General features: G+C 42.1%; 1 protein-coding gene across 1 annotated transcript; it reads left to right on the forward strand.

Moving 5' to 3' along the window:
• Nucleotides 1–1,442: 1,442 nt before the first annotated feature.
• NSUN5 (NOP2/Sun RNA methyltransferase 5) lies at nt 1,443–13,986 on the forward strand. Its single transcript, XM_026671652.2, has 10 exons — nt 1,443–1,608; nt 4,054–4,176; nt 5,370–5,541; nt 6,096–6,204; nt 7,451–7,586; nt 8,269–8,384; nt 10,723–10,901; nt 11,105–11,309; nt 12,229–12,378; nt 13,795–13,986. Exons 1-10 carry the CDS (start codon nt 1,483–1,485, stop codon nt 13,898–13,900), a joined length of 1,422 nt encoding a protein of 473 aa, XP_026527437.2. The 5' UTR covers nt 1,443–1,482; the 3' UTR covers nt 13,901–13,986.
• Nucleotides 13,987–14,172: the final 186 nt, after the last annotated feature.

Genomic DNA, 14,172 nt, shown 5'->3' on the forward strand with positions numbered 1-14,172 from the left:
AGTATTTAACTAACCTGTTTGAGTGTGTTGTCTGAACAACCACTGCATGTCAAAAAATCAGAATACAATATTAAAGATAATAGATTATAGCTGACCCTCCCCACAGTACAGTCAAGTTATATCTCTACTGCTGTTGAAGATGACATACTTTGTATTTAAACCTGGCCTATTTTCTCACACAACTTTGTATGCAAGAGAGAAAAACTGATCAGTCTTCCAGATAATTTCCTTGTCTGAAGATGGATCTGGCCATGATCACACACACCCCTCTGATACCCACTCCTGTTCCATCATCCTGGCTCTGGGGTAAGGTAGAGTAGCAATGTTGTCTGAATATATCCTCCCATTATAAGTTGTGAATGCAGTCAAGATCTTGCAGCGGTTGGAAGAAATATCCCTCTGGGTTCAGTTCCAAGTGGGGAAAAAGACACTGGAAAAATGGAGGCTGTTTGGAAAGATTTGTATTGTAGCTCTAGCTGGAATAGATCTTTGTTATGTAAAATAGACTGGCCTAGGCCAGAATAATGGTCCAATAGCAAAGGTGGGGGGGTGGGGGCTGAGTTTCTGCCTCTCTGAGTTTCTACTTTTCTTTTTAGGGGAAATATTCCGTCTTTTTAGTGTGTCCTAAAATATTTCATTTTCCTAGGAGAGGGGTGGGTTTTAACTTCCAACACAGCCCAACACTGATATTTTGAAAAAGGAGAATACTTGTATTTCACGGTTGAAATGAGGGGACCTCGGTTCTCGCTGATCTTGTTTGGGTTTTTTTTTTTGCAGACATTTCATTACCCAAACTAGGTAACATCATCAGCGATGTTTATGGATTGCATTCCCACTGAGGGCGACCAGATCTGAGATGCAAACATCCGATGGCCACCAGATGGGAATCAAGCCATACAGAAAAGAGAACATGCTAAGTCTTTAGTGCCATCTATGGGCTTGATTCTTGTAACCAGTTCTGATAGCCTTAGATCAGGGTGGGGGTGGGTTTTTTCTTCTTCCAAACTTAGCAACTGTTAAGACTCATTGGACTTCAACTCCCAGAATTCCCCAGTTCCAGCCAACAGAAGTGAGAGAACTTCGAACCTATTGTGTTTGTTTAAGTCAGAGGTCCCCAAACTTGGCAACTTTAAGACTTGTGGACTTGTGGAATTCTGGGAGTTGAAGTCTACAAGTCTTACAGTTGCCAAGTTTGGGGACCCCTGGTTTAAGCTTACCCTTTTTTTTTAACGTACATAGAATGATGGCTGCAGTAAAACTGAGCATTTCCCCATTCACTTCTGTGCGTGGCATTTTGCTTTAGCTCAGAGAGAAACAAACAAAAAGATCTCGAAACTCCTCGAGTTTGAATGGTAGATGCTGTGGAACTAGTATAGCTCTATGAAAGCCTCCCCTGCTTTACGCACGCGCAGTTCATTTTCCTCGCTGTACGCGTGCGCGCCGGAGGCTCCCGAAGTCCGGATTCCATACAACCGGAGGAAGATGCGGCAGCGCAGGCAGGGAAGCGGCGGGACGTTTGGTCTTTATGGTGTCGCTGCTTCTATCCTGGCAAAGCTGGAGCGTCGGGAAGGTTCCCTTAAGACTCTCGTCTATGGAAGTCACTTCCCGGCAAGTTGACGGTCTTTGCATAACTTAAGAGTTAAAAAAATAATAGGAGGGTGGTGGTGGAAATAGACCCTCCACGTGTCAGCATAGACTATCTTTTTATTGCTAGCTACAGACACTGAGAGGCGACAGTTACTCTCGTGTGTACTTGTGGGTTTTTTTTTTTAAAGGAAGCGGGCTTCCTTTGAAGGAGTTCAATGAATATTTTGAGTGTCATTTAAAATGTGTCATTCCTATGCTCAAAACGAGAAGAGATGATGCAAAAATGCGGTGGATATACAGTTAATACGCTTAGCGTTTAGGTTAACAATATCCTCGAATCGAACTCAGCACTTGGTAATGTTATGCAGTTTCTTGGCACAGTACAGCTGTGGCTTGCATTGAACTCTTCCAGGATACAAACCTGGAATTCCTTGGTAGCCTCCCTTCCCAGATGTAAACCAGTCCAGCCCTGTTTAACCTTAGTACAGAAAAGATCAGATGCTGCTGTGTTTTTACAAACAACACATTTAACCATAGTTTTTGGAATTAATCCATTTTCCCAAATTTGCACAATACTATGAATAAAATATTTACTATGTATAGCACTTGCAGGCTGAAGTATGGCAGCTTTTTGATTAAAAACATTGCACAAATTGAACCCTTGTTTTAAAAGAAAACCATTCACAATTTCATGTGATTTAATATATGCCAGTTAATAGGGACTCTGAAGAGCCAGATAGATGATCCAATCTGGTCTTCAGGTCTTCTAATTGTGTATGCATCAACACTACAATTGAGTCCATAATTTGTGTCTTAATAGGCTTCTTCTTCTCAAAACAGCTAGGAATTAGCATAATGTGTCCAAAATATAATATGAGCCTGCGCCTCAAGTGAGAATTCTGGGTTGACTTGTTCAATTATGCATTATTTTTTTCCTGGCTATCCATGGTATTCTCCAGAATTCTGTCCAGCACCAAAATTCTTTCTGTCCTGCTTCTTTAAAGTCCAACTTTCACTTGCACAATTCTGATCTTTCTAGATTTTGACAAATCACAGCATCTGAATATCATTTTAAGGTGCTCATGGCTACTATACCAAGTCCTAGTTTGTGGTACATTTCTTGACTGGCTTGTTCCTTTACTATTGGTTGGTCCTAAAAAGCAGAACTGTCTACCAACTGAGTATTTTAAATGCCAACTCTGGGTCTGGTTGCTGTACTTATTGACAAAGAGTTTTTTAGAACAGCGGTCGTCAACCGGTGGGCCGTGGGCCTAGAGACAATTTTGGTGGGCCACAGAGAAATTTCACCCCCAGAGCACCCACCCCCCAAAGCAATTAATCCAGGCAGCACAGAAACACAAGGCTGCACCTGTAGGAATGCTCCCCGCTCACTCACTCCTTACCCGGCAAACTTGCCTGCTAAAATTGCTATTTTTCCTTTTTCCGACCATCATCTGTTTTGCTATGCCAGGAGATTTAGATTAGCTAGGAAACAGGAAATGGTTGGATTTCTTGCTTTCTAGCTAGTCTTTAGATCTTCGGCTCTGCTTCCCTTAGGACTGAAGGTTTGCTTGCAGGCAAATTCAGTGCAGACTCACAGCAAGAAAATTTGAGAGACTGAGCTAGCTGATGGCAGATAGATAGATCACTGAAGGGATTCTGTGAGCAACTCAATCTGCCTGCTTTGCCTGATTTTGGGTAAAAATTGCCTTTTTTATAAAAAAAAATCAATATTTACATACATGGTGTGTTGTGAGTTAATTTTGTGAGTTTGCTTGCTAGTAAATTTTATTAGTTTGCTTGCAAGAAAATTTTATGTGACAGACTGAGCTAGCCAATGGCAGATAGATAGATCTCTGAATGAATCTGTGATTCTGTGAGCAACTCAATTTGCCTGCCTGCTTTGCCTGATTTTGGGTAAAAGTTGCTCTTTTTTATATAAAAAATTCAATATTTATATAAATATTTATAATATTTACATACAAACCATGCCCAGCCAGTCACATGACCACCAAGCCACACCCACAAATTAGGCCGTGCCCACAGAACCGGTTAATGGTCCCTGGGATCAAAAATTATGAGTTTGGTGGTCCCTGAGGTCCAAAAGGTTGGCGACCCCTGTTTTAGGATGAATAAATAACTAACCTTGTCTCACTCCTTTACTGACCTGGAGCCAGTCTTTTCTGCTATGTTCCATCTGGACTGTGGCTTTCCCAGTGTTTTGGGAGTCCCATTTTGCTAAGGACATTCCATAGTTTTACAGTTTATTTTGTTAGCACGTGAAACTAAGGATACTGTGCGATCATTTCCACAAACTGTTCAGTTTCCTTTTTTTAGTTTTGGTAGGTAAACTGGCCCCTTCCAATATGTTGTCCACTGTATGGTCTTCCAGATTTGCTGGCATTGTTTGCTTAGTATCGTTATAGATTCTTCTGATTCCATCAACAACATTCCTTCCCTTTGCAGAGTGCACGGTTGCTCTACGCCCTTGTTTCAGAAACACATCGCTATTCTTCTGTACTGGATTCCATCATAGATGCTGCTGGTTTGTTCCGTGCTGAAAAAAAGCTGCAGCCACATCTGGCCAAGGTGAACAGGTGTGACCATTCCTTGTGGGAATGTTGAAGCCATTTTTCATACAGTCTAGATTACCTGGAGTTGTTTTGCATTTGGTAACTGCAGGGACCACTGTGCTTGGAAATGCACAATCAGTGGCTTATAGGTGACTTCAACCCCGGGCTGCTCATGTGGACAGATTTGGGGGAATCCGCAACAGCAGGCCCCTTTTCTGGTACCTGATAAGGTCTTTGGAAATGGGAGAGCGGAACAATGAGAGAAGGGAAAACCCAACAATATGAATGGGGTGGAATGTAGGAAAAGCATGCAATGTCAGCTATTCGTTTTTTTTTCTCTTTCGCGATTGTCTCTTGCCTCTAGTTGTAGGTACTCCATCTATTTTAAAGAAGACATTGGATAGCCGTTGTCTGGAATGGTATAGGGTCTCCTGTTTGAGCAGGGGGTTGGAAAGGAAGACCCTCGGGGTCCCTTCCAACTTTATTATTCTGTAATCTATTCTTTTCCTTTTCCTTTTCCTTTTCCTTTTCCCTCCTTTCCTTTTCCTTTTCCTTTCCTTTCCTTTCCCTTCCCTCCCCTTCCCCTCCCTTCCCTTCCCCCAAGCATTTTTCAGGGATTTGTAGGGATTCCTGTAACCCAAATTCATTAGTCTGTTTTTTTAATGTGTTGTTCATATTACTAGGAAATCATTGCAATGGGTAGAATAATCAGTGCAGTATAGTGGTAAAAAGTGTTGGATTAGGATTTAGAATACGCAACTTCAGGTCTTGCCTCAGCCATTGAAAGTCATTGGGCCCATCCTTATTTTCTCAGCTTATCTTGTAATTTGAGAATACAGATAATTCAATGTTTTTATTCAAGATAAATGCCCATATAATATGTCTTGAGCTTGTGGAGAAAAAGTACCATTTAACATTTATTAGTTATAAAATATATTTATGTTATAACAATGTTAGATGTGCCTTTCAGTGCCTTCTATGAAGGTTCCTTCTTTCATTCTGTTTTACTGACATGTCTTACTGAAGACTTGTTCTTACTTCCTTGCTGATGCCGTCCAGATGTGGCCTATATATCTTCTTAAAAAGCTCCCTCCCCCCAAATCACTACAGCTGACACCTCCTCAGTCCAGTGCAGCTGGATGTAGAGTAAGAAGTTCCAATCTTGGCTTCAGATCCCAGCTCTTTTCTCCTGCTGCTTTCCTTTCTTAGGTGCTGGTATATGACTTACTCATTGGCAAGGGGCTTCGTGGTGGAGGACGTGGGAAGGCCCTGGTATTGAAGCATCATGCGCGTCTCCAGGCTGAGCTTGCCCGCTTGAAGGTCCAGAAAAAAGTGAGCCGCAATGAAGATCTTCTGCCACCAGCTGGAGGATCTGGCAAAGGTAGATGCTTGGAGTTTGTGGAAGAGGTCAGAGGGTCGAATTTAAATAGACGGCAGTGTTACATCAGCTGCAACTGAAAAAATAGGAATAAAAACTTTGCAGCTTTTGGAAAGCCTGTCCAAAGTGTTTGGTCAAATGTGTCTCTTGGCAGCAATTGTGCAGGCTTTAATGCTCTGTGTATGAAACTAAGGATAGCTAGTCAGCCAGCCAAAGTTGGATTTGCGTATTATGTTAAATCATAATGAGATGTATTTGGTTTGGCTTCATGTGTTGTGTGAATCAGCCATTATGGTTCATAAAATACGATTTATGACTTACTTTGCTGACTGAATCCAAAGAACTGGACCTAACTCAGGCCGTGATCAAACAAACAAATGTAATGTGTGAAGGAGGGCAGTGCCTCTAGACAGTTTTCTTCCAATCTGGCTACAATCTTTAGCTATGTGAGATGATGTTCTTGCTGGATCAAAATGGATACAAAAGACAAAGCAGTTAGACATTATGGAAAATCCAGAAACTTGATTTCAGAAGATCCCTGTCTCTTTGTTTTCCAGCACTTAAGATGCCGCGCTATGTCCGAGTGAATTTATTGAAGACCTGTGTGGATGATGTTGTTGATTACTTCAAACGCCAGGGCTACTCTTACCAGGGCAAAGCAGCCAGGTTAGTTTAGTCTTCTTCAACCCCGGCTCCATATCTCAGGAACAGGTAGGCTCTCTGTCTGCAGACTGTAGTGTTGCAAACTTTTCAGGAATCTGCAATTGCTCACTGTCCCTCCTGTCACGTATAGCCACAAGGAAGAAACTGAAAGCATCCATTTTCATTCTGGCATATCTGCAGTTTATCCTAAAAAAACTTAAGTGGAGTCCAACTCGGTTTACAATGGATGAGACATACAGCCAGGAAATGCGAGGACTTTAAACTAGAGGGATTTTGAGAAATAACCCAGAAGTAGGCAGTGGCACATCCACTGTCAGACCATTGTCAAGGAGACAACATAGACATGCCTGTGTAATAATCAAGGCAAACTTGGTTTGAAGAAGATTTACTGTCTATGGAGATTGTCAGTCATCTAGGTGTCATAGTTGTCCCAAAGGTGCGTTTTCGAGAGGCCACTGGACTTTCTTGGTTTTCTTTGAAGACATTTCACTTTGAAGATATTTCAAGAGCTGAGAAGCTTCTTGGATGAGAAGTGAAATGTCTTCAAAGAAAACCAAGAAAGTCCAGTGGCCTCTTGAAAACGCACCTTTGGGACAATGAGATTTAAGTTTATTTAAAACTAGCTTGTGCTCACTAGCTATAGTTAAGCTGAGTTTATCCCAGTAAGGGTAACATAAGATGCTGCAGTTGGCACCCTTACTCCCTTTTGGGCCAAATTGAAAGAGGAAGAAGGATTTGGGACAAGGGTCTTCACACTTGGCAAGTTTAAGACTTGTGGACTTCAACTCCCAGAATTCCTTAGCTAAAATGACTGGAGGAGGAATTCTGGGAGTTAAAGTCCACAAGTCTTAAAGCTGTCAAGGTTGAAGACCCCTGATTTGGGGTCTGGGGTGGAGATAGTTTCATTCTCATAATACAAAAGTAGACCAAGTACATTCATGCTTGTAATTCTGCATCAATTTATCCAAATCTCTCTCCCCCCTCCTATAAGCCATTTCTTGAAGCAACTTTTGGTGGCTATTTTATCTCTGATCCTGCTTTCCTGCTGCAGAGCAAGAAGCCCTTGAAATTTCTCCACACTTACTCGATAGACACTTTCTTCATTGACCGACAGGCTTATTTGTGCCAGGCTGCTTGCATTCAGAGAGCTCTGTTTTCTGGCTCTCCATATCTGGTAGGAGAGAGGGTTGTTTTTTTTTAGCTTGGGGAAGAAGCAACAGCTTTCCATCTTTATTACGATCATTTTCAGTATGGAGGAAGCGATCTTATCCAGGAAGAAATTCCTGCTGGACTTCCATCTTCCCAATCTGCTGATCTTCCCTCCTCAGACAGATCTTCATGAGAACCAGCTCTATCAGGCTGGGCACATCATTCTCCAGGACAAGGTGAGTGAGGCTGGGACAGGACACAGTGGCCTGAGGGAAGGGCTGGTGGATCTGCTTAGCTGGCAGCTGACCTGGCTTGATGAAGTTGCCCAAACACAGTCAGACTCTTCCGATGGCCTCCCTCTTCCTTCCAAGGGCAGCTTCTGGCTGGTTTCAGGCATTTAGGCTTTATGCTATGGTTTTGAAGTTCCTATTTTATCTTGGCAGTTCAAATCTCACTAGGCTCTCCAGGCCTTCTGAGGTCAGTAAAATGAGGACCCAGATATGCCGCCGTATGCTGACTCTGTAAACCGTTTAGGGAGGGCTGTAAAGCACTGTGAAGCGATATATAAGCCTAAGTGCTATTGCTATCTTGCAATAACTTATCACTTTTAATTTTGTGATAAGTTCTCCAGGTGAAATACAGAAATGTCAGCTTAAGCTTAATAGGCTGTTTGAGAGAGAGAGAGAGACAGAGAGAGAGAGAGACAGAGAGACAGAGACATGCACATGCATATATATGCACACACACACACACACACACACACACACACAGAGGCATGAATGCAATGGGCGTCAAATGTTTCTTGACAGTATGTTTGAGAAGCTGCTATTGAGGCTGGGGAATATGGAAAGAGGGTGACGGGCCTGCCATATGTGGATAAGTGTGCGTTTATCTCAGGTGCGTGTGTTTTAACCCTAGGCCAGCTGCCTCCCTGCCTTTGTCCTGAACCCCACTCCAGGGTCCCAGGTAATTGATGCCTGTGCTGCTCCTGGCAACAAAACCAGCCAGCTGGCTGCCATCATGAAGAACAAAGGGTAAGAGGACAAGGACGGAAGGCGATACCATTTATTTATGGAAATACCGTGTTTCTCATATAATAAGGCCGGGTCTTATTTTTTTGAGCCCGAAAAAATGGCTAGGTCGTCTTTTCAGGGGTGACTTAATGCCCCCCTGCATCTTCGGGTGGGTGGGCGGCAACAGCTTGGATGTTGACCTCGGCGTTGATGGAGCACTTCATATTGGGGTCAACGCAGGCAGCATCACATCTGGGTGTGCAACAAAAGTACTTCCTAACGGCAAGCCCCCCACCCCCATTTCGCATGTTTTAATATAGGCCTTAATTTGGGGGGAGGGGCTTAATTTCATATCATGCCTATAAAACATGCTGGGACTTCCTATTGGGGGAGGCCGTATTGTTGGAGAAACAGGGTATTTTAGGCAGCATTCTGAGCTATAGAATCCTCTGTGGCAGTTCACGGCATAACACAAAGATCCCGGTGATAAGGATAATGTAGCCAAAGTAGCATTTGCATTGGGCTCCCAGAAAGATCTGGAATAGATTTTGGGACCATCTATTCTCTAGGTTTGCATGGTGCTAGCAAGCCTCCCCCCCACAAATAAAAATAAAAATTCCCCGTCTCTGGTCAATTTTGCAGGTCTGATTGGTGAACTGAAGGTTCCTCCCTCTGGTGCTGCTTAACGTTATGTATCTGTCTCTCCATCTTCCTTACAAATCTTTTGCTCCAGTCAGTCTCCTTAGTTTCCTCCTCCTGGAAGCAGAGGTGAAGAATTTATGCAGCCTCAAATCAGCCCCCCCCCCACCTTTGGCAATATATTCCTTCTGCGAATCTCCTTGCTACAGTTACCTAAATTTCATCCCAGTTGCAGGTTGATTTTTTTTTTTTAACAAAAGAAACATTTGTGGTTGACTGGTATGAGAAAGGACAATTTCAAAGCTCTTTTCTACATTTCTTAGCTGCTTAGGATCTGCTTTCTTCTTCCAGCGGCTCTCAGTTCTGCAACCTTTCTCCTTCCATACTCTCTTTTGGAATAATGGGAATTTTCCAAGGCAAAGTTTAATGTACTCCAAATGCATAATTTAGATTTTTACATTAAAGATAAAGCAATTTCTACTACTAGAAAAATAATAGTTCTCTAAATTATCTAAATAATATTCAACAGTTTCCAGTATGTTAAAGTTTAAATTATTATCTAAAATATGCTAGTGATTTTTTATAGAAATCAAGGCACACTGTCATAAATATGACAATATTTTTTGTTTACTCCCAAATTTGCAATTTCCATTTGCAATTTATTTTTTTGGATTTAGGTGAGAAACCCTGAGATAACTGCTTGTCTAAATAAGTAGCTCTACAATTTGCAGTTGTTTGCATAGTAAAGGCTATGATCACAGTTTAATTCATGTAAATAATCATAGTTATGCAAAACAAGGAATTCTTTGCAAAATTATCTGCCTTACCTGCCTCTTAAACTATTTGATGAAACGCTTGTTTTGTAATATTCATACATTTGTACTCATCTGAGAAAATCACTGGATTTTGCTGGAGGTTTTAAAAATGTACCAAATAACACATAACATTTTACTTGTTTATAAATGACATATTAAAGAGCATTAAGTTAAGTCTGGGTTTGCTAAGAAAGTTTCTGTTGTTTAAATTTAACATTTTCTTCTATTTTTTTTTTTTTACCATGTCCTCAACATTTCTAGAAAGTTTACTTTTGTAATCAAGAGGGGCTTATGACTATAGTTGGATTCATACAAGTCATTCTAAAATGTAATACGAATTTTGTTTGTTTTTAATTGACTTAGTGTGTTGCATGAATGTGGTCATTGCAGATTGTGGATTTATACTGTATGTGGACCCAGCTAGTTGAGTATTTCCAGCAGTTTAATGAAAAAAGGAACCATGAGCTTTTGTAATATAATCCCTGGATACCCTCCAGACAGAGGGATAAACTTTGATGTAATAAGCTTCCAGGATCTCAGGATGAGGCAGATCTTATTTGATTCTTCCAATTAGAAAGCAAAAATTCCAAGAAGCCAGGTTAGAGAGAATAGATCCTGTCTTCTCAAATCTGTTCTTTAGAATGCTCTGCAGATGAATAAGCTTCGGGTAACTTATCTTGGAGAGGAAGAACTGCTTGTGGTGAAGTTATTGTTTTTCACCTTTCTCTCCTGCAGAGGTATCTGATCTTATGCCCATGTGTCCATGGCCCCTCAAAAGTTCCTTCTGTTTATGAAGAATGACGATGTTCTTATGTTATGTTTTATGTTTTATGTGTTTTTATTTGTTGTTAAAATCAATAAAACTTTTATAAAAAAAAAAGTTCCTTCTGTTTCTTGAAATGCAGGCAGATCTTTGCCTTTGATCTCGATGCCAAGCGGCTGGCCACCATGAGCACTATGTTGGTACGGGCAGGGGTCACCTGCCATCAGCTGGCACATCAAGACTTCTTAGCAACAGATCCCACTGACTCCAAGTACAGCAAAGTGAGATACATTCTCCTGGATCCTTCATGCAGCGGCTCAGGTGAATAAAGGTTGGAGGTGGATTTCCAGCTTGGACTTACATTAAAATACAATCTTATTACAATCTTTTTATCCAAGATGGGAAGCTGACAGCTAATTAGAACAGTTGGAAATAGTTTTTAGGAAGAGGGGCATTTATTTATGCTTCCCTGGAGGCCAGATTTCAACAGCTACTGATGCTTGGGATGTCTGTTTCTGTTGCAGGTATGGTCAATCGCCTGGCAGAGGTGGAAAGCACCTCCCCGCCTAAGCGACTGCAGGCACTTGCTGGGTTCCAGCGAAAAATGCTGGCACATGCATTGCAGTTCCCTGCCCTTCAACGGCTGGTTTATTCCACATGCTCGGTGCACCAAGAGGAGAATGAAGATGTGGTGCAGGATGTGTTGGAGCAGGAGGGAAGCGCCTTCAGGTATAAGAAGGTGGATAAATCAGGGCCTGCCTTCCTGGAGCTGGTAGAGCTTGGGCTGCAAAGTGGGATGGTTCTTCCTTGCTAGTCCCAAAGGTGTTTTTTCAAGAGGCAACTGGATTTCCTTGTTTTTCTTTGAAGGCGTTTCGCTTCTCATCCAAAAAGCTTCTTCAGCTCTGCTTCTTGGACGAGAAGCAAAATGTCTTCAAAGAAGAACATGATAGCCCAGTTGCTTCTTGAAAAAGCACCTTCGGGACAACCATGACCTGGATGACTGAAAATCTCCATTAGACGTCTTCCTTGCTGCTGTTTAAGGATTGCTGGTGGAAAGGGCTGTATAAAGCTAGAAGTCTCTTGGCAATTAATATAGCTCATCCTCCTCATACTTGATTCCTTCCTGGAGTGTAGATCTACAGTTCTCTCGTGTTCCCAAACATGATCAAACTAACTGGATTTCTCCAGTGTTTTCATCTTGTTAGCAGCTCATGACAAATACATTTGAAAGCAGCAATCTCTTACCTATTTTAGGGTTGGGCCCGTTGGGGACGGGAATGACATTTTTCCATTTCATAGCCATTAGGAACTAAAGCTTCTTAGTTAAACACAATTCTTGGTGACTTTGGGGATATTCCATGTAGGTTCCTTGGCAACAGCATAGCAGTGGTTTGCTATGGCCATTTTCTAGGATGGGTGTTTGATTTCCTAGTCTAGAGGCTACCTGGTACTTCCTGGTAATAACAAGATCTGACTCTGCTTAGCTTTTGGCGATCAGCCAGGGTGTTAGATGCTGCCGTGCTGCTGATCAGAAGATTTTGAAAGAGGGAAATTTGCTTCCCGAATACGACTGTAAGATAGTAAGGCAGCAGAGTAGAAAGGGAAACACTGATTTCTTAAAGTACTTCTCTGCTTTTCTTCCTTGGAGACTGGTAGAAGTGCTGCCATCCTGGACCCCTCGTGGCTTACCTGTTTTCCCTGAAGCGAAGTGCTTTCTCCGAGCATCACCAGAAGAAACACTGACCAATGGATTCTTTGTAGCAGTGTTGGAAAGGAAGCACAAAGCATGTGCAGCAAGGTGAAAGAATGCTCTCTGTGTGCTCTCTACAGGTAGTCCTTGACTTACAACTATTTGTTTAGTGACTGAAGTTAACAGCATGGAAAAAAGCGACTTAGGACCAGTTTTCACACTTTTAACGACTATTGAGCATCCCCATGGTCATGTGATCAAAATTTGGGTGCTTAGCAACTGGCATGTATATATGACAGTTGCACTGTCCTGGGGTCATGTGATCACCATTTGTAATCTTCCCAATTGGCTTCCGACAAGCAAAGTCAATGGGGGAAGCCAGGTTCGCTTAGCATGATTCACTTAAGAATTGCTGATTCGTTTTACAACTGTGGCAGAAGTTGCAAAATCAGGCACAACTCACTTAACAACAGAAATTTTGGGCTCAATTGTGGTTGTAAGTTAAGGACTACCTGTATACTGTATAGCATAAATACTCCATACATGTTCTTTATGCTCTATACTACGGTCATTGCTGACCGCCGCTCCACCGCTTTCGGAAAAGGGAGTTTAGCCAGCTGAGGAGGGGGTTGCGATCCCCCCCGGAACCCTGCCGGATCTCCCCTGTCTTCAGTTACCTCTACGGGGTAACTATAACCCCCAAATCCGACTGGATCGGGGCACTCCAGTGGCGAGCGCAGCAGAAACCGCGCACGATCGCGGATTCCTGCCGCCACCGAAGCCTTACAAACCGGAAGTCACTTCAGTGTTATTAAAAAAAAGGATGATTCCCCACCTTTCGGAAAATCTTATAAAGATTCTAGAGGCCAAACCTATGAGGTTTGTGGCTCTCTGCCCTCAACCCTGGCAACGGGATCCTACTTTTCACAATTGAGATAAGCTTCAATTTATCTGTTTACAAACCTGCATTATGGGGCCCAATAAGCCTTGTGCCAATCTTGAATGGGTCAGCCCTGAACCAGACAATAGGCATAGCACACAAAGAAATTTGAGTTTTTTTCAGGTGCAGAGGTGGTTCTGTCAAAGCACATCTTGTTAGCAAGAAACAGTAATTTCCATATAATACAAGATACTCAAATGCTCTCAAGCATTATGGAACAGATTTTATTTCTAGAAATAGGAAACCAACATCCATCTGGCTGAGGAGCCAGACTGTTGGGGGCGATAGGCTGGCTCTGTAAACTGCTTAGAGAGGGCTGTAAAGCACTAAATGCTATTGCCCGTCTTCCCAGTCATGGGAGAATCCTTGGTGATTACTAATTTAACATCATCTCTTCACATGGCCACAGACTCTCCTAATGTTAATCTACTCTATGCATAATTTTTATCTCTATAGAGTTTTATTATTTTGTTTGATGGTTTTGCACTTTGAATTATTCTTAACATACGTTTCAGATATTTGTGTCATAATTGCATCTTGATATGTAGGAAAAAGCTTTCTGTTCTTTGTGGTTTTGCTTATAGTTCTGCAATGCTGCTTTCAGAGGCTGGCAGTAAATTAGAAACAAATCCCAATCCAGCAACCAGGAAACGAAAAAAGAAGAAACAGATGGCTTTTCCAAATAAGTGAAATTCTTCAGAAGCTTCCTGGTCTTTTATCAATGGACTTTGCAAGAGAAAGACCTTGGATGGAAATAAAAGTCAACTTTTCAGTTAGTCAGTGTGGATGTAGTGAAATGGGAACTTGGTAGAAAAACCGGGCTTTGGCAAAAACATTGTAAACCAAGGTCATGTGACCACAGGATACTCCAATACCCATAAATGTGGGGCAGCTGCTGAGCACCCAAAATGCAGTCATGACTCTGGGGCTTGGGGAAGCCACCGGAATTTGGAACCAGGTGT

This window comes from Notechis scutatus, chromosome 1 (assembly GCF_049901735.1).
Source record: "Notechis scutatus isolate UNSWTSFEM ecotype Mainland chromosome 1, rNotScu1.2, whole genome shotgun sequence".
Taxonomy (NCBI): domain Eukaryota; kingdom Metazoa; phylum Chordata; class Lepidosauria; order Squamata; family Elapidae; genus Notechis; species Notechis scutatus.

Coding starts and splice junctions, on each gene's coding strand:
- NSUN5 (XM_026671652.2), top strand. CDS start 1,483: ATGCGGCAGCGCAGGCAGGGAAGCGGCGGGACGTTTGGTCTTTATGGT. Junction 4,177..5,369: donor TGCAGCCACATCTGGCCAAG/GTGAACAGGTGT, acceptor TTCCTTTCTTAG/GTGCTGGTATATGACTTACT. Junction 5,542..6,095: donor AGCTGGAGGATCTGGCAAAG/GTAGATGCTTGG, acceptor TTTGTTTTCCAG/CACTTAAGATGCCGCGCTAT.